The sequence below is a fragment of the Panicum virgatum genome, chromosome 3N (assembly GCF_016808335.1).
Source record: "Panicum virgatum strain AP13 chromosome 3N, P.virgatum_v5, whole genome shotgun sequence".
In the NCBI taxonomy this organism is placed as follows: domain Eukaryota; kingdom Viridiplantae; phylum Streptophyta; class Magnoliopsida; order Poales; family Poaceae; genus Panicum; species Panicum virgatum.
In genome coordinates, this window is record NC_053147.1 from 910,011 (window position 1) to 934,677 (window position 24,667).

Below are 24,667 nucleotides of genomic sequence, written 5' to 3' on the forward strand. Positions count from 1 at the left end.
GATGGTGACTTTATTATTATATTATACCATGTATTTCTAAGATGAATATACATGTTTATTTTAAGAATCATACAAATTATTTGAATGTATTGCACATTCATGTATGCAACAAAATGGCTACAATTAAAGACAAATGTCATAAACGAAAGAACCATGATGATTCTACATTTCGAATTCCATAACCATGTAAAATTCGCCTGAATTTTGGGAGTTGACGATTCCAGTAGCAAAGAAAAGTCAAGTGATAACAGTACAATTATCTAAAATCACGACACACAATTTTTGTCAATACGCCAGTTACCAATACGCCCATCATCATTGACCACAAAAATAATGATAGGGGAATTAATCAATTTCCGGGAATTAATTATTTTTGTGGTCCATTTCGGGGAATTAATCAATACGCCTATCATCATTGACCACAAGCGGCCAAAACCCTTGCTGCTAACCCAGCATCCTCATACGATTCCAGGATGATTCGTCATGGCTACAATTAACTATATATCCAGTCTCCATGCAGCAAAAACATATTACACCTGTTATCCATCAGCTAGTGACAACAGAATGACACGCCAAGCAAGAACCAATGGCACAACGTATGTGCATCATTTGCTGTTGCACAAGGAAACCCAGTTAACATTATTACTTATATTATACGATTCCAGGATAATTCCAGCGAACCAAACAAGTGTATCTGTAGTTTACAGTTACTGCCACTCGAGAGAGCAGAGAGCCCTGCCTCAGTTCTTACCTTTTGGCCGGCGTGCACTTGCCTATAAGGCTGTGTGAATTGGCAAAGCAGCTTCCATTTCCAACGGGGATCGCGGCAGGACCAGACTGGCATCGCCGCCCTGTCCCTGTCCGTCTCATTTCGTTTGTCAACCAAGTTACACCCAAACCTAATACAAGAGAGCTGGATGGGACAGGACAAAATCAAGCAGCCTAACTCCTATGCCTGCCTGTATGCTCACAGCACAGGACATCCCTTGTCTCGTCCTTGGAAACTCCTTAAATTAAAAAGGGTATTCCAGTTATTGCCACGCACGCAGTACAGCAAGCGCGCCAATGATCCGTACTCCTTCCTACGGCAACAACAATGCTTCTGCTCCGGATATCCGTTGAAAGCAAAGCAGACACACATTTCCTTCTCGTCATCATGCCATGACTTGTGAGAGAATCCCAGCTTCATGCAGCAGCGGCGAGGCGAATCATCATGAAACCAGAGCCTGAAGATGAACCACCGCAGGCGCAGGAGCAGCTGGAGGCCAAGCCAAGGAGACTCTACCAAGCCTGGAAGGGAAACAACGTATGCACGACTGTTTCATTCTCCCCATCTTCTTCTTCTCTCCTTTACCAGTAATTTGTTCTTCAGAGGCAAAGCCTACCCCATGAGGCAACCGTAAAACACCAGATAGATTACCTGCTCCACAAACTTCATATGATTTGCCACCAACTGAGCAGAATTTACTGACAAAACAGCTTCCTCAATCTGCAGATATTCCTGTGTGGTGGCCGGCTGATATTCGGACCAGATGCCGCATCCCTGCTGCTCACGACCTTCCTCATCATTGCCCCAACCATCATCTTCTGCTACCAGATGAAATCCAAATTCCACCACTCGAGTAGTACTGGCCAACAGCATATGCATCGAGCAGCGTTGGTGATCGTCATCATCACCACGATTATGGTCAGTGTCCATGCTGCCATCAAGTTGCTACTGCAGCATAGGATAGGAGTATCTTTTAGGACCATCTTTGTCAACTCAATTGTCGCCCCCAGCAACTATCATGGATTCAAGAATGATATCAGACTTGATATCTGAATCTGTGACCAACATACCAATTGCCACGAGCCTAAAGCAGAAATAATTCGGTTCAACTTGGCCTCAAATGCAGGACCTGGTCTTCCTCTTCATGACATCTGCAAGAGACCCAGGAATAATGCCAAGGAACACAAGAGCACCACCTGAAGCAGATGAATTACTGCTTGGCTCCAACACACCTTCCATGGACTGGAGCGATGGGAGAACCCCACGGATGAGGTTTCGCCGGCCCAAGGATGTCATTGTGAATGGCTTCACAGTGAAGGTGAAGTTTTGCGAGACCTGTCTGCGTTACCGCCCTCCACGATCCTCGCACTGCTCCATCTGCAACAACTGTGTCCACAAGTTTGACCACCACTGCCCATGGGTTGGTCAGTGCATTGGACTTGTAAGTAAGAAACTTGTTACTATTAAGAGACTGTTGTAAGCCGTGGAATGAATTTTGCTTTAGTAAGAGACTGCAAGTGCCCAAACCTATCCGAGTCTTCGTTACAGCACCTTGTATTTATCTCATTTAAGCTGTTCCTGAATCTGCAGTGATCAACAAGCAATTTGTACTAATGCATAGTTGCATACAGCTCTAGTTGTACTATTAACCAAAAAAAGATCCACTTAGTTGTGTTAGACCAAACAGTTAGTGCCAGATTATCACAAAATCAACAGGGAAAGCTGTTAATTCTAACTGGGTTTGTTCATCAGATTAGACGTCTAACTAGGAAGTGAACTTCCAAAATTTCAAAAGTAGAAATGAACCACACAGAACATATGTCTCAGTAGCTGACTTTTGAGATCAAGGACAGAACATAGTTAGCACTAAAAACTGACTAGTCAAACATAATCCAAAGTCGTGTTTCTGAAATACAATATCATACAAATAAACACTGCCTAAGTAAGTTGCATCAATATTTGCATTCTTAAATAGTTTCCTTGAGCTAGAATAATCACCATTTCTTTTCATGCTCCTTGCAGAGGAATTACCGCTACTTCTTCCTTTTCATAGCAACATCAACTTTCCTGTGCATATTCGTCTTTGTTTTCGCATGGCTGAGTGTCTACAGCCAAATGGAAGACAACGGTGGCTCTATGTGGATGGCCTTGCGCAAGGAAGCATACTCTTTTGCGCTAATCATATATACTTCCATTGTTGTTTGGTTTGTCGGTGGCCTCACTGTATTCCATCTCTATCTGATCAGTACTAATCAGGTGGTTTACTTCCTTAAGTTGTATATACTTTTTAAGAATATTGTTACAAATCCTGATTCTCTTATACCAGACTTCAAGTAATGCATTTAACTGAACTATATGATACACATAGTTTCAATATCTTAAACTGGTGGCTCAATCGGGAAATTAATCTGCTCTGCTATTTTAATTGGTTTCTCTTTTCTTTGTGAATGGGAGATTGCTACTAAAAACTTCATTAAAACGCAAAGACTGTACACTACAAGCTACATACAGAAAGAAACAAATATGGTTTTCGATACAACATGTAGTACAATGTAGAAACATACACATGAAGGTTGTGAACAATATATTGTCCAAATTGAAGTATTCTTATTGGTCTGCAAAGTAGAGTAAAGTTTTCAGCAATTGCAATGACTATCATAATCATATTAGCACTTGTTAAATCCTGTAGTTTTAGCAACACTAACTGCATATCTTACAGACAACATATGAGAACTTCAGATACCATTACGACAAGAAAGACAATCCCTACAGAAAGAGAATTGCAGCAAACTTTGCGGAAGTGTTCTTTACCAAGATACCTCCTCCAATGGCCAATATCCGTTCGTGGGTAGGTGAGGGTGCACTTGAAGCTGGATTCTACACTCCATACATTGGGCTGGATGTGACAACCCCAAGGGAGAAGATTGATCTAGAAAGGGAAAACAAAGAAGTACTTGTTGGGGGTGTGCAGATCCCAACAGTACTTCAGAACATAGACTATGGTTCCTTTGAAGATAGCTCAGAGGACAAGAACAGGATTGAGGGCGAAAAAACAGTGCATTTTCCTTCAGCTTGGGCACAGGGAAATGAAGGTGCTGGAACATCTGCAACAGCTACCACAGCATGCAACGATGAAACAAGCGAGGACGATCTTAATGAAATTGATAGTCCGAATATAGCTTCCACCCAAGCATCTTCAGAAGCTAACACAGAACCACCAGGTGAGGGTGATGCTAAAGAAAATGATAGTTCAAACAGAACTGCCCAATCTCCAGGAGACATGATCAAATAGCATCCTTTAGCTGTGTATATCTGGGAACTTCTTTGTAGATAGCTAGATATGGCCATTGTGATTTGTGGTTTACATGATTCTTTATAACATACATGATAAATAAAAAACAAAAAGTGTAGTACTATTCTTATCTATAGCTCAAAACATGTTTTCAACAAGAGTGTATTGAGGTGAATTATTTTTTGTATCTCCCATGTATTGTTCAAGATAAAAAAAAAACTATTTCATTATTTACAAGCATGTTGACCTTGGATGAGAAAAGTGGATGTGCCAAAAAGAAAAAAGTAGGTGCACTGACTGGGTTTCATGCCTTTGTAATGCCAGGTCAGACTGATAGAATGGAAGAGGCACTGGAAAGGAAGAACCAAAGAAGTAATACAATCTAGAATTCTAGATGCTTTGTCAGTTACTGAAGGAAAGCAATGATCTCTCGTACCGCATGGAACAAGACATCATTAACAATCCAAAGCAGGCGCTCCTTATTGGGAAAAGAGTACATTTAACAAGCTGAACTTTGCAGGACACCTAATATGCAACTCAAAGCAAAGTCTCATGATTAAAAACAGTGTCATGGGTCACACATACGTGACAACAGAAGCCTTCAAGGCTGGTAGACATCTGGAAGCTGAAGGCCTACACTGGCAGCAGATTTGTTCAATATCTTCTTCATTTCATCAGATCGGTCCACAGCAATGTTGTATGAGAATAGCAGGTCCTGACAGTGAAAAATGATCTAGAGTTAATGGGATACATGATAAGCCTATGGTATCAGACAAACATTGACTCGATGCGAAGAACTTGATTGGTGTAAAGTAAAAAAGAGGTATCCAATCACGGAAACCAGAAATAAAACAAACATGCGTCCAAAATGCGATTAAATGAACCGACACATTGTGCACTTGTTGCATTAGTATGAACCAAACTACACCGCTAATTACAGAAAGCAGTGATTGGGGACTGAGGAATTGAGCTAGACAACAACTAGCAATCAGTTATCAGTCAATCAGTGGATAGCAAATGATCTCCGAAGACTCTCATCCAAATTTCTCACAGTAATGAGCTCTCGTGGAGTCGCATCCCATTCTCTATAAGAGGCCCATAGCACATCGGAAGGAAGACAGTCAAATTAAGTGCAGAGAGACAAAGGACTCTTCTTTGGCATTTCATCGGACAGATCTCCACCGCATGACAGGATCCACATCACGTTTTTTTCTTTTCCCAAGAAGCACCAACGAAATCGAAAACACCGCGCTTTTATCCCCAACCTTGTGGTGATGGACGCTGGTGAGGAGGTAGGCGTAGTCCCCGGCGAGCCGCAGCCTCGCCCTGGCGTCGGCCTCCGTGCCGGCGGGGGCGCAGAACTCGGCGGCAACGAAGTCCCGGAAGTGCTGCTTGGAGGCGCCCCCGCCGACGTGCTTCTGCACCGCCTTGAGCACCCGCCGGTACACCGGCGCCGTGGCCGCCATCGGTCAGCTTGGGCAGGACAGGAGGCGGCGAAGCGAGTGGTGTTGGTGTTTCCGAAGGGGGTGTCTATTCCTCGTACTATGCGAGATTAGACCAACCCATCGCAGAGGCGAGCACCCCCGGCTGCCCCCGCCGTCGACCACCTCCCCGGCTCCAATTAGCAATGAGGCCCACACATTCCTCTCCCTCCCATTCATTCCGCTCCACCCTCTCAAAAAAAAAATCATTCCGCTCCAGCATCCAGACTTGTGAGATCCTTCGATCACGGCGGCCATGGCGAACACCGCCCATCTCCCCGCCTCCTCGTGCAGTCTGGCCACCGGCAGCAGCACCACCACCAGGAGCAGGAGGGTAACCATGGCCGCCGTTGGATGCGCTCCCGGCGGCAGCAACACCCACCGGAGGAGTGTGGGCCTTTTCCTTTGCCGCTCCTCCTCCACGGCCGGAGCTCAAGGGGGCAGGAGGATGGAGGATTACAACACCGCCATGAAGCGGATGATGCGCAACCCCTACGAGTACCACCACGATCTTGGTATGGACCAATTATCATTCCTCTTGCGGTGGCCCCTGCGCAACTGATGTTTGAAATGAAATATCGGCTGTTGATTTCTTATCCAAAACGATTGATACCATTCTGCGCGCATAGTTTGGATGGATGGTAATGGTACTAGTCTGATGTTAGTCATGCCACGCGATTGATGCGGTACTAGGTGGAATTACTGCTGGGTTTGCTTCAAAATTGGATTCTCGTACATTTGCCAACTTTGTTTTATATTATAATCTTTCTCTTAGAGATTACAATTGGAGATAATATCAAGAGAGTGTTGTATTGCTTAGCTCACAGGGCGTTGGGGGAATTGCTGCTTGGTTATCATGTTGTGTTGGTACCTCTGCAGTTAGTAGCATTTTGGCCTTTTGGGGGTATAGCTATGGATAGGGTCCATCTATATTTCATTGCAAATCGCATTGATTTCTTTATTTTTTGACCTGAAGACTTTGTGATCTGGATTTGCCCTTTCATGACAAGAGGATGCATAAAGAAGACAGGATATTGACATTTAAGAAGCATCTTAATTAGCAAATTATTGCTTATATGACTTGAAGGAAGCAATAACAGTGCAAAACTGCACTACTGTTGGTGAGACACTCTAATGGGGAATTGCAGTATTTATTTATTTATTTATTTTGGCAAAGTGGCATATCCTCATGGCGGTTTCTTAAAAACTGCCGACTCATTATTTTGTGGTAGTTCAGAATAGCTCAGATCTATGTCAGGACATCAAAGAAATGCCTCCTTTTTAACAAGTACTTGTTATTTTGCCAAAATATTTTGTGACATGCCAAAGTGAGTTTCTTCTGAAACTACTGAAAATGGTAGGAAGATAACTACTTTGTATAATCATCTGATTCCTCCTTTTTGAGTCAATAAGGTTTTCTTCTCTAGATTTAGTAATTCTAGTAAGTTTCTATTCTTGACACAATAATTTACTATAACCGAAGACGTGCAATTTCATCTAAAGAGAAGAAGAAATGTGCTTTTTCATGGAAATTTAATTCTTACACATGGAACTTAGGTATGAATTATGCTGTCCTCAGTGATAGCCTAATTGTTGGGTCACAACCTCAAACTCCTGGAGATATCGATCATTTGAAAAATGAAGAGAATGTTGCCTACATTCTTTGTTTGCAGCAGGACAAGGACATCGAATACTGGGGTATTGATTTCCCAGCTATTCGCAGCAGGTGCAAAGAACTTGGAATTCAGCATATCAGAAGACCGGTGAGCTTATTTAACCATTGAGCCTGTACCATTTTATCTGTTTAATTTTCTTTTGAATTCCTGACATTGTAAAGAAAACTAAATCGGTGTCTTTTAGTGTTGTTTCTACATATGAAGTGTGGCATACATTCATATCATTTGCCCTCTTGCGCACCGCTTACAATTGCTTGGTTTGCAGGCAGTTGACTTTGACCCAGATTCCTTGAGGTCACAATTGCCAAAGGCAGTTTCTGCATTAGAATGGGCTATATCACAGTGCAAAGGGCGGGTTTATGCCCATTGCACTGCTGGACTTGGGAGGGCTCCGGCAGTTGCAATAGCTTACATGTTTTGGTTCGAGGATATGGATGTAAGTTTGTTTCATCTCCTCGTATACACACGGTGGTAGATACTTAGGTGCTCATTTATCTGTCACATGCAGCTTAACACAGCCTACGAAAAGCTGACCTCCATAAGGCCCTGTGGACCCAATAAGAGAGCTATTCGTGCTGCCACCTATGATCTAGCTAAGAAGGATGATCCATGGAAAGAGCCTTTTGAGAATCTACCAGAGAATGCTTTCGAGGGCATTGCGGACTGGGAGAAGAAGATAATTCATGATCGGATACATGCTCTTCGAGAAGCATGAGTGAAAAAGGAAATCTTGACAATAGCCTCTTTCAGGTGTGTGTTTGCACATGCTGTATTACAATCTATTGCCCCCCCCCCCCTCTCAGGGTAGGAAAATAGTGTACGCGTATGATGAGAGGTGTGATGCAGCTACTATCAAAATAAATCATATGCATGTCCTTATTCATCAGTTGACTGTTGGTACTACAAAGAAATAATAAGGAGGCGCTCATATTTAGTCATCAGCCATCACATGAGATTTGTTGCAAGGCACTGCACATTTGTGGTGAGAAGGCTTGGCGTTTTGTAGAAAGAACCCCAACTATCTGCTTTATTCTAAAATGAAAGAACGTGATAATTTGATTCACTGTTATGATCGCTGTGGATTACAGCGAAGGTGTGGACATTAAACAAGAATCAGTATTTCTTTTTTCGAAACAAAGTGCAGACACAGACTTCAGCCGTATCACAGAATTCAGTCTCATCTTAAGGTCTCAACCGTAAATAATGACTAAATGCGTTCACATCCATATTGTTCATCATGAATCATGATGCAGCGTTGCATTAGCTAGTCGTGTCTGTTTGCATCTCTTTGAAGGACTTCAGTTCTGCTACTTGAAGCAAATGGGAACAAGTTCAAAAACTGGACAAGCTGTCTGAGAACGAAACTGGACAGACAATTGGGGAACAAGAAATTCATTACAACAGAATCATATTAGCATTCATCGCAGTGTTTCTCCTTGCAAACAACATATCACAATCAGAAAAACATTCCCTGATGTATGGGGTAAATTAGTAGCACCCCTCACTCGCAGACAGACTTAAACACACCAGTAGCATGATAGAAGTTTGAGCAACTGAATAGAACATCATTTACAGGACCTTGATGCACCCAACAAAAAAAATTTAGTCAGAGTTTCAAAATGCTACTATGCCACGACCTCTAATCACAAATCTATGCTGGAGCAATTACAAAAAGGAATGGCCAAAAATTGATCAACTATACCACAAACTAGAGGTCCACATTTGCCTACTGATTTCCTGTTTAAACACTGACCATGAGAAGAAGAAAAAAATTCACCCACAAGCCTAAAGTACTGGGCCCAGAATCTCGGAGGGCAACCAGAGCAGAGCACAGCTCACCAATTTACCCATGACCATTCATAAAATACATCATGTTGCTAATATCCTCAAGGATCTATATACTGAACTCTTGTGTGGATGGCTGAAGACGAAACCATGGAACAGTAAACAGTGACAGTGATCTGATTGAGGATAGCAGCAGCAGATTACTATTTTGGAGATACCTTTATCGGAGAAATGGTGCAAGAACAATACTATGAGCTATGGACCTTTCACAAATAAATTATCTACAACAACAACAAAAGATAATGGTTGATCACTCTTGATCTTCCACATTTTGAATTTGCAAGATGTGCTGGTATCAACTTGATGATGTATCGACCTCCTTCCCATGATCTTCATTTATTGTTCTTCGCAATCTTTTCAACCATATATCATAGTCCATTGGGTATGGGGTCCCACAAAGGCTGTCAACATAATCTGCAAACGCTTTTAACACTGCTGAGACATCGCCCAACCTCTGCTGTATAACTCTCCTTGACCATGATGTCTCCCTCCACTGAAGTGCACTTTCAACCGAGTCCAGCTCTGGGCAAACTCCACCACAACAGAAATATAAAAGATAAATTAAACTTTCTGCATCAGATGCTGCGCATAGCTTGCCTTCCTGGAGCGCAAATGTAGATGAGAAGAACAGATTCATTACAGGCCGATCCCTATCTTCTAGGATAGCATGACCCCATCCAATAAGGACAAAATATGGATGCCTTGAACCATTACTAACACGGATCACATTCTCTGGCCGGATATCACCGTGACGGATTCCTGAAGATGCAGCAGCAGCAAGAGCAGATAAACAGTCATGGCAACATCTCAGAGCCTCCTCAACACCGAACAATCCGTTCCGTATCAGATTTGAAATGGTCTCACCAACTGGTGAGGTGACAAGGATCGGAGTACTGCACCATGGATGACCACAACTTCCGCTTGAGTTAGGCTTGTTACAAGGGCCTGGATGGACGACCCGTCCAGAAGATACCATCAGTGGTACATACCTACTAGAAATGCCTCTTTGCTTCATCAATGTCAGTACTTTGGTCTGCCTTTGTACTTGGTACCACGAATTCATATCCTCCCATGCTGGCTCCAAATGAGAAGGGCTGGAGCCTACATATAACAAATAGGTTTTGGTAGGCTCTTCTACAGGAGTAGAAGTATAAATAGGAGGATCACTGTCTGTTAGAATGTCATTGATTTGAAAACCTTTCTGGCTGTAAGCATCTTCCATCAGTACAACAGATCCTATTTCAAGCTTCAAAGTTTCCTGTGGTTTCAAATCAACAGCTGCTTCCTCCTGAACTTCAACAATTTCAGGAGAATGACTTTGCTGCTGGAATCGAAATAAACCATTACCATTAGCTTGTCTGTCGACCAAATGTCTTTCTGATCTTCGACTTTGTAGCCGCGAAGTATGTTCTGTTGCTAGTTCATCAAGAGAATACTTTGGTTCTCCATAAAATTGGATCATTGAGTGAAATAATGCAATGAGAACTTGAAGGGTCCCAATATCTCCCCAGTTAGCATTCCCAAGTTTGTTCCATACTCGATCTATGGAAGAAACTGAAATTTTAGCATGCTTCTTTATCCATTCAGCAGCACAGTCATAAACATTATTCAGATCAAAATCCAGCTTGTTCAGATCACCTTGGACCTTTACCACTCCTCCAAATTGTGAATCAACTAGAAGCAAGTAAACACAATCTGAATTGCGGAGAACGGTGGAGGATCTGCTGAGGCTTCGAGACAGTAGAACACGCAAAGCAAAGAACAGTGCCTCCCCTAAGACAGCAGGAGATGGTTCCTGGTCCCCCTGTCCGGAAACCATTCCAATATCAGGTCTCAACAAAGCTAAAACCACGATATGATCCCATCTACCTTGTGAATGCTTCAAATTCTTCAGCAGTACAGCTGTTGCACAAACACCATCCAGTTTTCCGCTGTTTATAGCCTTCTCAGCAGGATAAAACTTGGAGCTTGTGCTGTGTATACAGGCAACTGAGAAAGGCATTGCTTCATCAGGACCCCAGAAAGTTTCCCACAACCCCTTAATGCCTGCATGAAGGAAATCCTCCAGAGCAAGATATGCAGTAGCTTCAAAAACATCTGATGTTGATGCATAAAGAGCATTTGGCATCCGTACTAGCTGCTGAAAAGTAACACCCTCCAGTGCATAATCGAAATTCTGTAGTTCACTAAGGTCAAAAGGAACATCAAACGCTGGCTTCCTGAAATTGCAATCTTCACTGTGACCAGAGAACCAATCCTCCAGACTTGAAGTTAAAAGTTCATTGTCCACAAACTTCCGGAGAAAATCTTTACATGTTGATGATGAGAAATTACGCTGTCGACCTCGTGATGAAGTACTAGACTTTTTTGGTGCTGAAGCAACTGATATATGGTCAGGCGATTGGTCTGCAAAATAATGTTGAATTCCTTAGGTACTAAGTGTAACTTTTGTAAACAAAGGATATAATAGAATATGAAAGCTTTGAGAAATTCTAGGAATCAAGGTGAGTAAACAAACCGGAAGTAACTGATAAACACCAGAGTAGTTAAGATAGCAAGTGTAGCATGAAAGGATGCATATGACAAGAAAAACTGACACCTACAAGTTATCTTAAGATTGTCCACTATGTTTAAACAATATCTATATGCCAATACCAATACAGTCTTATATGGACATGAATATTTTTGTGTGTGTTTTTTTCTAGATGTACCCAACAAGTTGATACATATCAAAGAGAAAGCATAGAAGCTTAATATGGACACAGTGTTCAGGACAATTAGGATCAGAGAACGATCAAGCAATCCACTGACAAAAATGATTTCTCAAGTTAACCTGACTTTGCATAATGATTGCCAAGTGCTCAAGAATTACTGAAACAACAAGATATGAGCATAACTTTAGTTACTCTGGATAAGTGGAAGTGCACTGAATTTAGCTATTGGTGAACCCAAATGTAGCAATACTCCTTATACAAAACTTTACATGAACATGAAAACTGACTAGATGGATCATTCCATTGAAATTGCGCTACAAGGTTATGTGCGCTCGCTCCAAATACCTTAATCAAACCAGGTACAGAAATTAGAAATTGGTGAGACAGTCCAAACGTGTATCAAAACTTTAGTCTACATATGGAAAAAAGAAGAGGAACTTGGTAGTTTTCAGTGCGAAAATTTTTTAGCACAGTAGGCACTGCATGACTAGCTTTGCAAGTGAAACTTAGATGTTTACCGTTTCAAAACAAACAGTAGCCACCTTTTCTGATCTTTTAGAGCTCAAATGATTGAAATTCTAAACGAAGAATTGGCATCCCTACGTTTTGAAACCTTCTTTTACATTCTGTCACAATTATATATGGCATGTAAACTTAAACATCACAAAACTAAGAAATACAGATGACCAAAATCTGCATGATTTCTACCTGGTAACAAAAATGCAGCATATTCAACTGCACCTGTGAGATGTGTGCATGGTAATTCCTGTAATACCATTTCGAAACAAATCCATGGGATTGGACTGCTTTCCTTTCCGCATTGCAGAATATCATCGCAATTTCATTCACTAATTGCACAGGTGATCCTAAAACCTAGCTGAGTGGCATAATGCTAAAAGTGAATCAGCCATATATTTAAAAAAAAAGCAATCCTATCTAAAGGCACAGACCACCAACAAAACATGAAACACAAAAGCTTCACAGCCATCCTAATTATGCAAAAGAGTTTAATTTCGTCCTATATATGAAGCAAATGCTAGCGTTATAATTCAATACGGGGAAATCCATGAAAGCACTCTCCTGGGACCATGTAATCCATGGACAAGGGATTCAATGCTGGAATCCAATAGTGGCATCCTAAAGGTCAGAAGCCACACACTTGCAGAGGAAAAATTGAACCTTTGCCTCTATGCCCCAAATGCTTACCAACATATCCGCACAAGATCGACCAAAAATAAGAATCTGCAGAGACAATCGACCGAGATTTTGTACATGTATTCTACTGCTTCAACGATGAACTAGCCAAGAATCGGGCGCCAAAAATAAAATAAAACAAAATAAAGGCGAAACAAAGCCGCCTGAATCCTACTCCTCAGGAAACCCTGCTCAGATCTAGAACAGAGGCTATCCGTCCTGAAAAGGAAACCGAGTCCTGGAGCAAGAAAGAGCGCCCTTACCTTCCATGAGGCGGCCGGGTCGCCGTCGTCGTCCCCCAGGGCCGGCGGCTGCGGGCGCTAGATTGACGCAGTTGCTGGGCCGGTAGGACGACTATTCCCAACTTCCTCCGCTCTCCGTGGTCGCTGGACGGCCGCCCCAAGAAAAGACATCCGCCGTCTCCCTCCGGCACCAGGTGGAACTATGGCAGGAGGCAGAAAAGCTGGAATTTTTATTGCGAGAAAATCAATAGAGTTGTTCTTCCGTTTCTACTGATCCCCGAATTCCGGTGGCGAGAGCACAGCACAGCAGAGCAGAAGGGAGCTTGAGCCGGAACCGCCTGATGATTGCCCGTTTCCCTGCCTGCCGGCTGCCGCCCCAAGCCGAGGAGGCCCCAGTGGATTTTTTTTTTTTTTACTGGGAGGGAGCTCACCTTTTTGTGCGTGCGGCCAGCAGTGCAGTTGAGGGGTGTTTTGGGCTTTTGCTCTTTCTCGTCTTGGATTTGTTGGACTCTTGTTGGCGGCCAAGATGAGAGCAACTCCAAGAAAGAAACTAGGTAAAATTTCTAGCTAAACTACTAACTAAATGTCAATGCAAAAGAATAAAAAGCTAGGCAAAGGGTGGAAGATCCAACAGCCTTTTCATCCATCCCTCTTGTCCAGTCCAAAAAAGCTGATGCAGCATGTGGGGCCCACTCTTCATTCTCCTCCTTTCCCTTAGTCCCTCGGCTCTGCCATGGTGCGGCGGCGCAGGTGTGGGCCTTGGCGGGGTGGCTGGCCGGAGAAGCTGGTGCCGCCGTCCCTGCAGCAGGTGGCACCCTCGACGGTGCAGCAGGTTGTTAGTATTGATCTCCACCGGGCCAGTCCAACGACTGGGCCAACCTTGACTCGCGTCCTGATCGGGGACGCCCAGCCAAGATGAGGCTGGTGGGCCCCCGTCGTGCAGCCCTATAAAGTGGAGGTGAGGATTAGAGGTTCATAACACGAGGTTCACTGCCGCTACTGTTTTCCCACCTCCAAACCCTAGCCGATCTATGGGAGAGGCTGCCAGCGGCGGGAAGTCTACCGACGCCACCGTCCTCGCCACAGCGAGGACGTCACCGCCATCAAGCCATCGTCGCCGCTGCACGGCGACGCCGCCGCCCCTGCGACGTCCACTCCGGTGCATCCAAAAGAGCGCCATGGCAAGGGGCAGCAGAAGCAAGGTATTTTCCTCTACAGAAAGCTATTCAACCACACGATCTACTCCTAGCGATCCAAAATGTTCTAACAATGGTATCAGTTAGCCGATCTAGCGAAGTAGATCGATTTGGGAATGGATCCGAACTCGGATCGAAAGAATTACGGAAAGGAAAGAAAGAAATTCGATCCAAATCGGATTGAGAGAAAGAGACCGTAACCCTAGCAAGAAACAGAGGCGGCGGGCTTCCTACCTGCGCGCACCACCGCCGGCCGTCCATGACGCCGCGCGGGATGAACGGATCGGGCCGCAGCTCGCCGGTTTGCTGCCGCTCCGCCGCCTCCGACTGACGCTGCGCGCGCGCGCACGGGCTCTCGAGCGTCGCCGTGAGGCACGCAGGCTTGCGCACCGCGGCAAGGCCGCTCAACGGCGGTGCCCTCGCGCGAGGGCGAAAGCGCGCGCCGACAAGTGGGCCTGCAGCGGCACCGCCGCCGCCATTTCCCCATGGGCGACCTTCAGCTCTTGCTCGGTGCGAGGCTAGGGAAGAAGGGGAGGGGAAAGAAAACAGAAAGTAAAAGGAGGGAAAGAAAGAAACGCTCGGGGTCGCCGGCCGTTCATGGCGGCAGACCGAGCAGTGCGCGCCGGCCCTGGTGGCTTGGTGGCCCGGCCAGCCCTGGTGGACACCGCTCGCAGAGCAGGCGAGAGGGCCCGCGAGGAGGCACCAAGCCAGCGTCGTTGTCGGCCCTAGGCACGGCGGCCGGACCTGGCGGCGCACCGACGAGAGGGCGGGGGCGCCACCGCCGGCGGCGGCTCGGACCGGGAGAGAGAAAGAAGAGGGTTAGGGTTTCCAAAGAAAAGAACTGACTGGCCCTTTTATTCCTCCGCACTCAACGCTCGGCCGTCGGATTTATTTGGACGGACGAGATCAAATCCGGGGGGGGAGCTGAGCTGGGCCGATTCGACTCTCGGGCTTTCAGGCCCAGGTGAGCAGGCAGCGCTGGGCTGCGCGTGGATGTGCTGCGCTGGGCCGAGCGAGCTGCGCGCACAGTATGGGCCGCGGGCCATTTCTCCCCCTGGGCTGCTTACAAAGTTCGAATCACGCAATGTTTCCATTTTTTTCAGAAGCCCTTTTTCAATGATAGTTTGATGAATTTGATCATACTTGTTCTCCATTCAATTTTACACCAACGTGTATATTGTTTAGAGAATACAGAGTACAATAATGCTTCTGAATATTGAATTTTCATGTTTTTTTGCTGCAAAGTAAAAGTCTCATCCTCTATTTAAATTGGAACCAACGGGAAAATTTAAATAGAGAAGTAGAAAGATATTTTTGTTTAAAGTTAATTTATGATATTGTTATTTTCTGACCAACGTTGATGATAACAATATTATAATTTTAAGTTCAATGATTAATCTCTGACTTTTTGCATCAGAATGATCAATTTTTTCAGAGAAAAGAGAAAGACAAAGAATTGTTTCTGAAAAGAAAGAAAAGTTTTCCGCTGCAATAAAGAAAAATAGACTCAGATGAGTTTTTCCTGTGGGAAAAAGAAGCCTGTAATTTTAAGGTTAAGAAAAGCTTCCGCTGTTGAAAATCAAAGAAAGATTGTTTTGGCACCATTTTACCTTTGTAAGTGTCAAGTTGAGCATTAGTTTGCTCTTAAAAGAAAAGAAATATTAAAGTTTATTATGATGTTGTCATTTTCTGACCAAAGTTGATGATGGCAATATTATAATTTTTATTCTTGTCATGTGTTCTATTTCTGCCCAACGGTGATATAGAATTGAAAGTAAAGGAAAGTTGCATGTTTTAATTTTGACCAACGTTAAATTAAGACATACAATTCTTCCCAAGTAGAGAGAAATTAACAGACAAAAGTTGATTCCGATCAACGCCACAGATAAAGTTTTGAGGTTACTCAGCAGTAGAGTTGAGGTTAAGAAAGAAAAGTGATGGTTCCATTCTGACTTTTAGTTGATATGGAAAGAGATGCAACTGTTTCGAGAAGTTTTTGGTTTCTCTCACTAAAGTTTTAGTGTCGTTAGATTTTCTGATTAAATTGGAACCAACGGGAAGATTTAATCAGAAAATAAAGTATATGCGCATGTTTTAGTCATTGTGACTAAAGTTTTATCACTATATTATGTTTTTACCTTGTCCTTCAACAGTAAAGATAATGGTTGAAATGAGTTTGATGCATGTTCAATTTGACCAACATTGACTTAAACATGCGTTGCAAATGCCTTTGAAGTTTTATACAGCATGTCGGGAAAAGGTTTTGGCACTTGTGCCATTCACATCCTGCACGGCAGGGAAAGTTTTTGTGATGACTCACATGCCACATGAGTATCACATAAAAGTGAAGAAGTCTGGGGGAGCTTTTAAGCTATCCCAGCAATTCTCATGCACTACTATAGTGGCATGTTGGATAGTGACTTGAAAAGAATCGAAGGACAAAAAGAAAGTTGCATGCGAACCAAGATTGCAAGCATGACTTGCAAAAGTATAGCAAAATGAAGAACTTGATGAGTTCTTGAAAGTGCAGCAAATCAAGAACTCTGAGGAGCTCTTGAAAAGGAACGAGGAAATGGTACTCCCATTATTCTGTATGACTTGGTCATATGAATAAAGTTCTAGTAATGAAATGCTCCTCGTTCACAAGTGTTAAAAATAGTTTCGAAATTATGGCAGCAAAATTTGTGCCATATTTCGAGGGGGAGAAAGATTAGAAAGACAAGAAAAGATTAAAATTTAGAGAGAATTTCCCCGCAAAGTTAAATGTGATGCATTTTTAAAAGCAAAGATGATCTATTAAAGTGAGTATGACCGACCAAAAAGGGAGTACAACGATCATAATGTTGATATCCCAACCATAAAAATAGGCAAGATTCTTAGAGTTTTTCAGCTCTAAATAAGAAGAAAAGAAAGTTGAGCCTCAAAACATCCGAAAAGAAAAGGTGGTGCTTAAAGCAAGGTGGTGCTTAAAACACCCTTTGAGGCTTGTAAAGAACAAACCCAAACAAAAGCTCGAAGATATTCCATCTTTACAATAGATGGGATAATCTGGGGGAGTAAGTATGCAAAGAACTAAGGCTTGAAGAGAAGTGAGACTGTATGTTCACTTCTATGATTCAAGCACTACAATTGTCTCATCATATGTTGAGGTGTTGATTAAATGACAGAAATTGAGATGTCTCATTCATCGAGGTGGCAAGAAGCCATAAAAGATGTCATGAGACCTAAAAGTTTCAAATTTATTTTGGAACATAAAATAAATTCCTAACAGATCCAAGACAGTAGGCTATAATGGGTCTACAAGATTAAATGTGACTTCAGAGGGAACATGGAAAGTCGCTAAGTACGACTTGTGGCAAAAAGATTTATGCAAAGACAAAGGATAAGTTCTAATGAGACATTTTTTGTACAATCTCATGAAAGAATTCTTTTAGAATCATGGAGACATTGGTGCATACTATTTTTAGAATTGCATCAAATGGATGTTGGTGAAATATCTTCCAATGAAGATTTGTACGAGAAAGTGTATATACATGACATAACCAAATTGTTTTGTTGTGGAAAGAAAAGAACATCCGAATACCATCTGATGAAATCAGAATAGTGGTATCTAAAGTTTTATGAGAACAAAGAAAATTTTGGGTTTTAATTAAAGGTCAAGACAAATTGCAAATATGCAAAGTTTGAAGATGGGAAATTATTTTCCTACAAAGTTTAAAGAAGGTTATTATGACCTCTAGTTTTGATAAAATAATCTCGGTGAAAAATCATTCGCTCTAGAAATGAAAATTCACTGGGATAAAAGTAAAGGGGGTATTAAGGATTATCGCAGAGAGCATACTTAGAAAATAGTTCTGAAAGATATAAAGTATGTATGCGAGTGAGCCTACGCCTGTCCTATTGTCAAGGGTAATAGTTTTGGAATTTTCAGAATTCCAGGAACCGTTATATGATCGATCAAAAGAAAAAGGTTCCATGTGCTTTAGCTGTTGGAAGCAAAATTAGTGCTCAAAAGAATTTACCCTGACATAGTGCAAGTATCCGGGACATTTTGGCAGAAGTTCAGTCCAGCAATAGATCACTGGAATGGAGTTATAGAATGTTTTTGCAATTTTGCAAAGTATTGTCAGCCTCATGCTAAGTAAGAAAGGAACATGTGCTCTCAAAAGGATGTGAGCAAAAGGAATTAAGTTTTGGCGAGTTGTTTAGTGAAGCCCACAGTAGTAGCTAACACTCGAGCTTGGAGTTTTATTGTGGAAAAGCTCTTAAGCAAAATAGTTGTGATACCGTGGGTCGTGTACCCAAAGTTTAGCATGATATGAGGCTACAGGACAGGCAAAATGATTGATAAAACCTTTACCCGGAATTGATAATGGTAGACAACAGCAATATACCATTCGAATGTTTTCACTCCTATTGCAACATGTCAAGTGTGCTGCCAAATACATTGACAATGGGTTATGTGTTGCAAAGGAGAAAATCCAGAATCATATGAAATCATGGAGCACCAAAGTATCAAGCAAGTGCTTGCGGATCCGCTTACCAAAGGCCTACCGCCCAAGTCGACATGGGTTTTACGGGAGGCCTATGATTTCTGGATTACTAAAGGGCCCAAAGAAAGGTTAAGGTCTTGTTTCAATACAGAAAGGTACATTGTGGCTGTTAAGTCTGACGGTAACTAATAACCATCATGATGAGACACGCTCTACGTACTGATCTGCAATGAGATGAGGCCAATAGCAAAGCAACTAAAGAGAAAGTAAAAAAAGTTAAGTAATTTTAAAGTACAAAGGTGAGATCAAGGGGGAGAATGTTAGTATTGATCTCCACCGGGCCAGTCCAACGACTGGGCCAACCTTGACTCGCGTCCTGATCGGGGACGCCCAGCCAAGATGAGGCTGGTGGGCCCCCGTCGTGCAGCCCTATAAAGTGGAGGTGGGGATTAGAGGTTCATAACACGAGGTTCGCTGCCGCTACTGTTTTCCCACCTCCAAACCCTAGCCGATCTATGGGAGAGGCTGCCAGCGGCGGGAAGTCTACCGACGCCACCGTCCTCGCCACAGCGAGGACGTCACCGCCATCAAGCCATCGTCGCCGCTGCACGGCGACGCCGCCGCCCCTGCGACGTCCACTCCGGTGCATCCAAAAGAGCGCCATGGCAAGGGGCAGCAGAAGCAAGGTATTTTCCTCTACAGAAAGCTATTCAACCACACGATCTACTCCTAGCGATCCAAAATGTTCTAACACAGGTGCCCCAGGCAAGGCACGTGCTCCAGACGCCATAGGTGCAGCACCAGACCAGCAGGTGCTCCCCGCACGGTGCAGGGCTGCCCAGATGCAGCGCAGGGAGCAGCCTTCCTGGGGCGACGAGCGAGGCTCCGCCGAGCGGAGCTCGGACGGGCGACCGGCGACGGGATCCGGCGAGCATGACGAGGGGCGAAGCCAGAGCATGGACGGCTCTGTTAAGTACCGGGATCAAACACGTGTATGAACAGTGCTGAACAGTATTTTCTCTTTGATTTGACAGATTTCGTCGGGGTCCGGCAACCCCAACGGCAAAGCGCAGCTTCGCCCCTGAGCATGACCCGAGCGCGGGAGGAGGTCGATGCGGTGATGCCGAGCGACGCCCGCTTTGTATATTTTCCGAGCGACGCCCGCTTTGTATATTTTCCGAGCGAGACCTCCATTTTTCCGATCGGGGTGGCGATCCAGGCGGATAACTAGTCCGTTGGATGTCTTTTTTCAAGATTTGTCTAAAATTTTAGCTAACCAAATTCATTTATAGAGTCTGTTAGAGATGCTCTGACATGGATTATTGGCCGGGGGATTAAACTTTTACGCACACTACAAGACGATGAATGATGAAGGCATCAGGCCTGTTGTCTTGAGATGAGATGGGAACAAGTGCCGGCATGAAGCTCATTATTCAGTACTCCACAGTCCAAGGTACACGACGGACAGACCTAATCAAATACTAAAGGAAATCAGGCCCTGTTTAGTTCCAGCGCAAAATTTTTTGGACCCGATTAACGTACGGCCGGCCGTAATTTTTTTTTTGAAAAACTAGCAGGAGCACTGCCTTGTCATTTAAGGAAGGAGAAGTAGGGATAGTATCTTACAGTGATGATATTACATAAATAATCAAGCTCGCACACTCTGTAAAGAAAAGGCCTAACATAAGTACTAGGATAACTCTGGCCCCAAACAGGCCAATTTTCTAGTGTGAACTTCATGTTTGATCTCTTGGATCACTTCCACCGGGATCTTTATCTTCTGTTCGAATGCACGCCGGTTCCTTTCCTTCCATAGATTCCAAGCACAATACATCATCATTGCAGCTTTGATTTTCCTTATTTTTTTGGCAAGTGAGCAAGTTCCTTTTCCCACCAATCAAGGATCTGAATGCCGTTTTGTGGAGGTTGCACCAATTGTTGTGACCAATCTGTCATTTTCTCCCATACTTGTCTAGCAAAATTGCAATGTAGGACCAGATGCTCTGATGTTTCTTGGTCATTGTTGCAGAGTGGACATATAGGATTGCATGGCCAATGCCTGCTCATCAATTTGTCTGCTGTTAGAATTTTGGACTGCACCAATAGCCAACCAAAGAATTTATGTTTGCCTTCCGAATCAGCCTTCCAAATAGAGTGCCCCTGAAAATGGCTGTAGGACCCCATGAACTGTGCATTATAAGCGGATTTTGCTGTATACTCCCCATGTGTTTTCCACTTCCAGGTTATTTGATCTGGTTGATCACACAATTGCACCTCCCGAACTGCATCCCAAAACTTAATGAAGTCAGCCATTTCAGTGACCGTTTCCATGTGCCACAATCCCCTGATCCAATTCTGATTGTGCACCTCTTCCTTGACTGTTTTATTTTTCCTCCATGCTAGCTTGAATAAACCAGGGAACAGGTCCATCGGTGCTTGCCCATGAAGCCAGGATGATTGCCAGAAACTTGCCCTTTTACCATCACCTATGGTGACCACTGTGCTTGCTTGAAAGAGTTGTTTGTCAACCGTGTCCACCGGTGGAGTTGTGCCGACCCAAGGTTTTTCAGGAGAAACCCACTCATGCCACAACCATCTTAGTCTTAGTGCCCTACTAAAAAGGTCCAGATCTAGGACACCCAATCCTCCAAAATTCTTTGGCCTCATTACTTTGCTCCATTTCACCAAACAATGTCCCCCATTTGCATCTGTTGATCCCTTCCATAAGAAGCTCCGTCTTAGCTTGTCAATTTTCTTAATAGCCCATTTTTGTAGCTTGAACACTGTGAGATAATAAGTTGGTATTGATGTCAGTACAACGTTCACTAGCCTTAACCTTCCTGCTTTATTCATCAGCCTCCCTTTTCCAAGCTGCTAGTCTTCTTCCCACTTTATCAATTAATGGTTGGACATCAACGCGTCTGATCTGTCTCACATGCAGAGGAAGTCCCAAATATGTACATGGGAAAGTTTTGACCGGGCATGGGAATGGCTCCAAGATGTGCTACAGATCAAGTTTCTCACAACGAACTGGGTAAACTGCACTCTTTTCCATGTTTGTTATCAGCCCTGAGACAGTGCCAAAGGAACACAAGATGTTTCTTACTGCTTGCACTTCCTCTGTTGTTGGATTGAGAAATATTGCTGCATCGTCTGCAAATAAGCTTATCCTCAGTTTTGCTCTTCTATTGTTTATTGGCGATAACAATCCTTGGTCAGTTGCTCTTTGTAGCATTAGATGTAAAGGTTCCATTGCTAGGATAAATAACATTGGGGATAGTGGATCCCCTTGACGAAGTCCAGTCCTATGCTTGAACCACTTCCCTCTTGCCCCATTGAGAAGGATTGAAGATGCTGAGGTTGCCAATAGGGTTGTCACCCAAGATTCCCACCTGTGACCAAAGCCAAACTGCTCAAGAACTTCCTGCAAGTAATCCCACCTGACAGTGTCGAATGCTTTAGCAATGTCGAGTTTCATAAAAAGTGTCGGTTTGCCATCCCTGTGCAGTTCTCTAATCATATTCTGCGTGTAAAGGAAGTTGTCATGTATACTTCATTTTTTTATTAAAGCACTTTGTGCCCGAAATACTAAATCATCAAGTTCTGTTGAGAGCCTAGTGGCCAGCAACTTTGATATTAGCTTCACAATGCTGTGTGACAAGTTTATCGGTCTAAAATCCCCAACTGTCTTGGCATCCTCCTTCTTTGGCAGTAAAACAATGTGAGCATTGTTAAGCAGGTTGAAATGCTGATCATGGCAATTAAAGAAAAAATTGGCAGCTGCAAGTAAATCAAGTTTGATTGTCTCCCAGCTTGCTTTGTAAAAAACCCCAATGAAGCCATCGGGCCCGGGTGCTTTGTCTGAGGCTATGTCTTGTACAGTTGATAGTAACTCTGCCTCAGTGAATTCTGCCTCCAAGTGCTGCAGATTGTGCCTGGCTAACTGAATCTGCTCCCAATCCAAAGTTACCTCCCTACTCTCTTGTATGCCGAGTCTGGAACTGAAATGCTGAAGTATATGGTTTGCTTTTTCCTCATGTGTATGCATAATGCCATCACTTGTATGCAACTGCCTGATGAAATTCTTTCTTCTCCTGCCATTCACTTGTATGTAAAATAACTTTGTGTTTGCTTCAGCTGCTCTGATGCTGGATAATCTTGATTGCTGCTTTGCTCTTAACTTTTCTAGTGCAGACATTCCCAGGAATCGAAGTTTCAGATCTCTTCTTAGTTGGAGCTCGACCTGACTTAGTTGTCTATGCTCTTGTACCACATCTAAAATTCCTATTAGTTGCCTTGCTGCAATCATCAGAAGCCTGTTGTTTCCAATTTTTTTCTTTGCCCATTGCTTGAGCGCCTTAGCAGTTCTTGATAGCTTGATGTGTAGCCTTAGGAAAGGATTATGCACATTTAATGGTTGCTCCCAGGCATGCTTTACCACATCATGATATCCTTGGATCTTTGGCCAGAATGCCTCAAATCGAAATCCTCTATACTTGTTGACTATTGTTGCCCCAACCAAAAGAGGGGGCTGTGATCAGAAACAAGAGAAGACAATTCTTGCAAGTCCGAGGCTGGTAGCATTAAGTCCCAATCTACTGAACAAAAGGCACAATCAATTCTAGTTTGGGTTGTATCATTGGTCCATGTGTACTTCCTGCCTCTCAAGTTTATCTCTTTTAGTTCTAGGTAATTCAGTGTGCTTCTAAATTCCCCCATCAGCCTCCTGTTTAAGTTGTTGTTGCTCTTGTCTTCAGCCGGCCAGCCGTACGGCCGATCCACTTTTGGAAAGTATACTATATTATTGTTTTTCTATTTCGGTAATCTCACCTACATCTTCTTTTTCTAGCATTTTTTACCACCGACAACCTTGCAGCCCCACGAAACCCCTTCCCCCTCCCTCACTGGCCACATCAACAAATAAAAAAAAGAGGAATATCATGACAGATAAGGTGCGTGACACACGAATCAAAAAAGTATTTTTATGCCAGCATCATCTTTAGATGCAAAAACAACTGCTCTTGGATATCAAAAAAGTTGCTACATCACAGAAAATAAACATCGCATGTAATAATCTGGACAGATGTGTTGTTGTAGAATCTACTAATGTAGAACGACTGATTTGAATCCACTGTTGCAGAGCCTGGTTGAATGGAAACAAGCTTGATTAGGTAGATTGTGATGCAAAGTTGGCATACATAAAACGTCTGGAAAAAACAACTGATCTATCTATTAAATAGTACATTATTGCCTGATGATTCACATTTAATTGCTTTTGATACATGTAAAAAAAATGCTATCATGTAGTTGGAAAAGGGAGAAGTACATGATATTAAGCATATTACAAATCAAGAGCTAGCTACAGTTTTCAATGATGTAGTTTCTGTTGGCAATAATTTAGCTACGTTGGCAACAATCTAGCTGAAAGCACCTTGGATGTGGAGGCAATTGCTGATAAAACCTAAGATGTAGCAAATTGTGGTAGAGATTTGGTCAAAAAGCTACGATGCCGTACATTGGGCAAAATATTTTGCACTAAGCAAAGAGGTGGGGGAGTTCTACAACTCATATGCAAAATGGATTAGGTTCTCAATTGGTACAGTAACCTCACGCCTCCCAGGTTTAACATGGGAAGAGTAGAAAACTTTTGTTTGTTTACAACAAAGAAGGGTATGGGATGAAAAGCAAAAAAATGCAAGTCAGTTGCTGAATCTAATGACAACAATTATGAGGTAGGGCATTTTTAACCTGAACGTGACTTGGGG

The 24,667-nt window shown here is 43.2% G+C and overlaps 4 protein-coding genes across 7 annotated transcripts; 2 read left to right on the forward strand and 2 right to left on the reverse strand.

Annotated features, from left to right (window-relative positions):
- Nucleotides 1–961: 961 nt before the first annotated feature.
- Nucleotides 962–4,343, forward strand: LOC120663485 (probable protein S-acyltransferase 1). The gene is made up of 5 exons (XM_039942313.1): nucleotides 962–1,306; nucleotides 1,496–1,687; nucleotides 1,896–2,210; nucleotides 2,792–3,025; nucleotides 3,489–4,343. The coding sequence occupies exons 1-5, from the start codon at nucleotides 1,214–1,216 to the stop codon at nucleotides 4,059–4,061; spliced, it is 1,407 nt and encodes a 468-aa protein (XP_039798247.1). The 5' UTR covers nucleotides 962–1,213; the 3' UTR covers nucleotides 4,062–4,343.
- Nucleotides 2,204–5,649, reverse strand: LOC120663484. 2 transcript variants are annotated; one of them, XM_039942312.1, is made up of 3 exons: nucleotides 5,327–5,649; nucleotides 4,647–4,776; nucleotides 2,204–2,353 (listed from the first exon to the last, which is right to left on the reverse strand). In XM_039942312.1, the coding sequence occupies exons 1-2, from the start codon at nucleotides 5,525–5,527 to the stop codon at nucleotides 4,663–4,665; spliced, it is 315 nt and encodes a 104-aa protein (XP_039798246.1). In that variant the 5' UTR covers nucleotides 5,528–5,649; the 3' UTR covers nucleotides 2,204–2,353; nucleotides 4,647–4,662. The 2 variants fall into 2 exon arrangements, with proteins under 2 accessions (XP_039798246.1, XP_039798245.1); XM_039942311.1 differs by lacking the exon at nucleotides 2,204–2,353 and having other exon boundaries at nucleotides 4,435–4,776.
- On the forward strand, nucleotides 5,306–8,318 carry LOC120663483 (phosphoglucan phosphatase LSF2, chloroplastic-like). 2 transcript variants are annotated; one of them, XM_039942310.1, is made up of 5 exons: nucleotides 5,694–6,057; nucleotides 7,100–7,305; nucleotides 7,484–7,654; nucleotides 7,727–7,968; nucleotides 8,022–8,159. In XM_039942310.1, exons 1-4 carry the CDS (start codon nucleotides 5,799–5,801, stop codon nucleotides 7,931–7,933), a joined length of 843 nt encoding a protein of 280 aa, XP_039798244.1. In that variant the 5' UTR covers nucleotides 5,694–5,798; the 3' UTR covers nucleotides 7,934–7,968; nucleotides 8,022–8,159. The 2 variants fall into 2 exon arrangements, with proteins under 2 accessions (XP_039798243.1, XP_039798244.1); XM_039942309.1 differs by having other exon boundaries at nucleotides 5,306–6,057; nucleotides 7,727–8,318.
- Nucleotides 8,319–8,609: 291 nt separating this feature from the next.
- On the reverse strand, nucleotides 8,610–13,653 carry LOC120663481. 2 transcript variants are annotated; one of them, XM_039942308.1, is made up of 2 exons: nucleotides 13,235–13,653; nucleotides 8,610–11,469 (listed from the first exon to the last, which is right to left on the reverse strand). In XM_039942308.1, exons 1-2 carry the CDS (start codon nucleotides 13,239–13,241, stop codon nucleotides 9,359–9,361), a joined length of 2,118 nt encoding a protein of 705 aa, XP_039798242.1. In that variant the 5' UTR covers nucleotides 13,242–13,653; the 3' UTR covers nucleotides 8,610–9,358. The 2 variants fall into 2 exon arrangements, with proteins under 2 accessions (XP_039798242.1, XP_039798241.1); XM_039942307.1 differs by lacking the exon at nucleotides 13,235–13,653 and adding an exon at nucleotides 12,486–12,958.
- Between the last annotated feature and the right edge of the window lie 11,014 nt (nucleotides 13,654–24,667).

What these genes read in the sequence shown, in the direction of transcription:
- LOC120663485 (XM_039942313.1), top strand. Translation starts at nt 1,214, where the DNA reads ATGAAACCAGAGCCTGAAGATGAACCACCGCAGGCGCAGGAGCAGCTG. An exon ending in AAGCCTGGAAGGGAAACAAC is followed by an intron (nt 1,307 to 1,495) that starts GTATGCACGACT and finishes CTCAATCTGCAG; the next exon opens with ATATTCCTGTGTGGTGGCCG. An exon ending in TCATCATCACCACGATTATG is followed by an intron (nt 1,688 to 1,895) that starts GTCAGTGTCCAT and finishes CCTCAAATGCAG; the next exon opens with GACCTGGTCTTCCTCTTCAT.
- LOC120663484 (XM_039942312.1), bottom strand. Translation starts at nt 5,527, where the DNA reads ATGGCGGCCACGGCGCCGGTGTACCGGCGGGTGCTCAAGGCGGTGCAG. An exon ending in CCAGCGTCCATCACCACAAG is followed by an intron (nt 4,777 to 5,326) that starts GTTGGGGATAAA and finishes TTTCACTGTCAG; the next exon opens with GACCTGCTATTCTCATACAA.
- LOC120663483 (XM_039942309.1), top strand. Translation starts at nt 5,799, where the DNA reads ATGGCGAACACCGCCCATCTCCCCGCCTCCTCGTGCAGTCTGGCCACC. An exon ending in CGAGTACCACCACGATCTTG is followed by an intron (nt 6,058 to 7,099) that starts GTATGGACCAAT and finishes CATGGAACTTAG; the next exon opens with GTATGAATTATGCTGTCCTC. An exon ending in TTTGGTTCGAGGATATGGAT is followed by an intron (nt 7,655 to 7,726) that starts GTAAGTTTGTTT and finishes TGTCACATGCAG; the next exon opens with CTTAACACAGCCTACGAAAA.
- LOC120663481 (XM_039942307.1), bottom strand. Translation starts at nt 12,555, where the DNA reads ATGGTATTACAGGAATTACCATGCACACATCTCACAGGTGCAGTTGAA. An exon ending in TGCTGCATTTTTGTTACCAG is followed by an intron (nt 11,470 to 12,485) that starts GTAGAAATCATG and finishes ATTATTTTGCAG; the next exon opens with ACCAATCGCCTGACCATATA.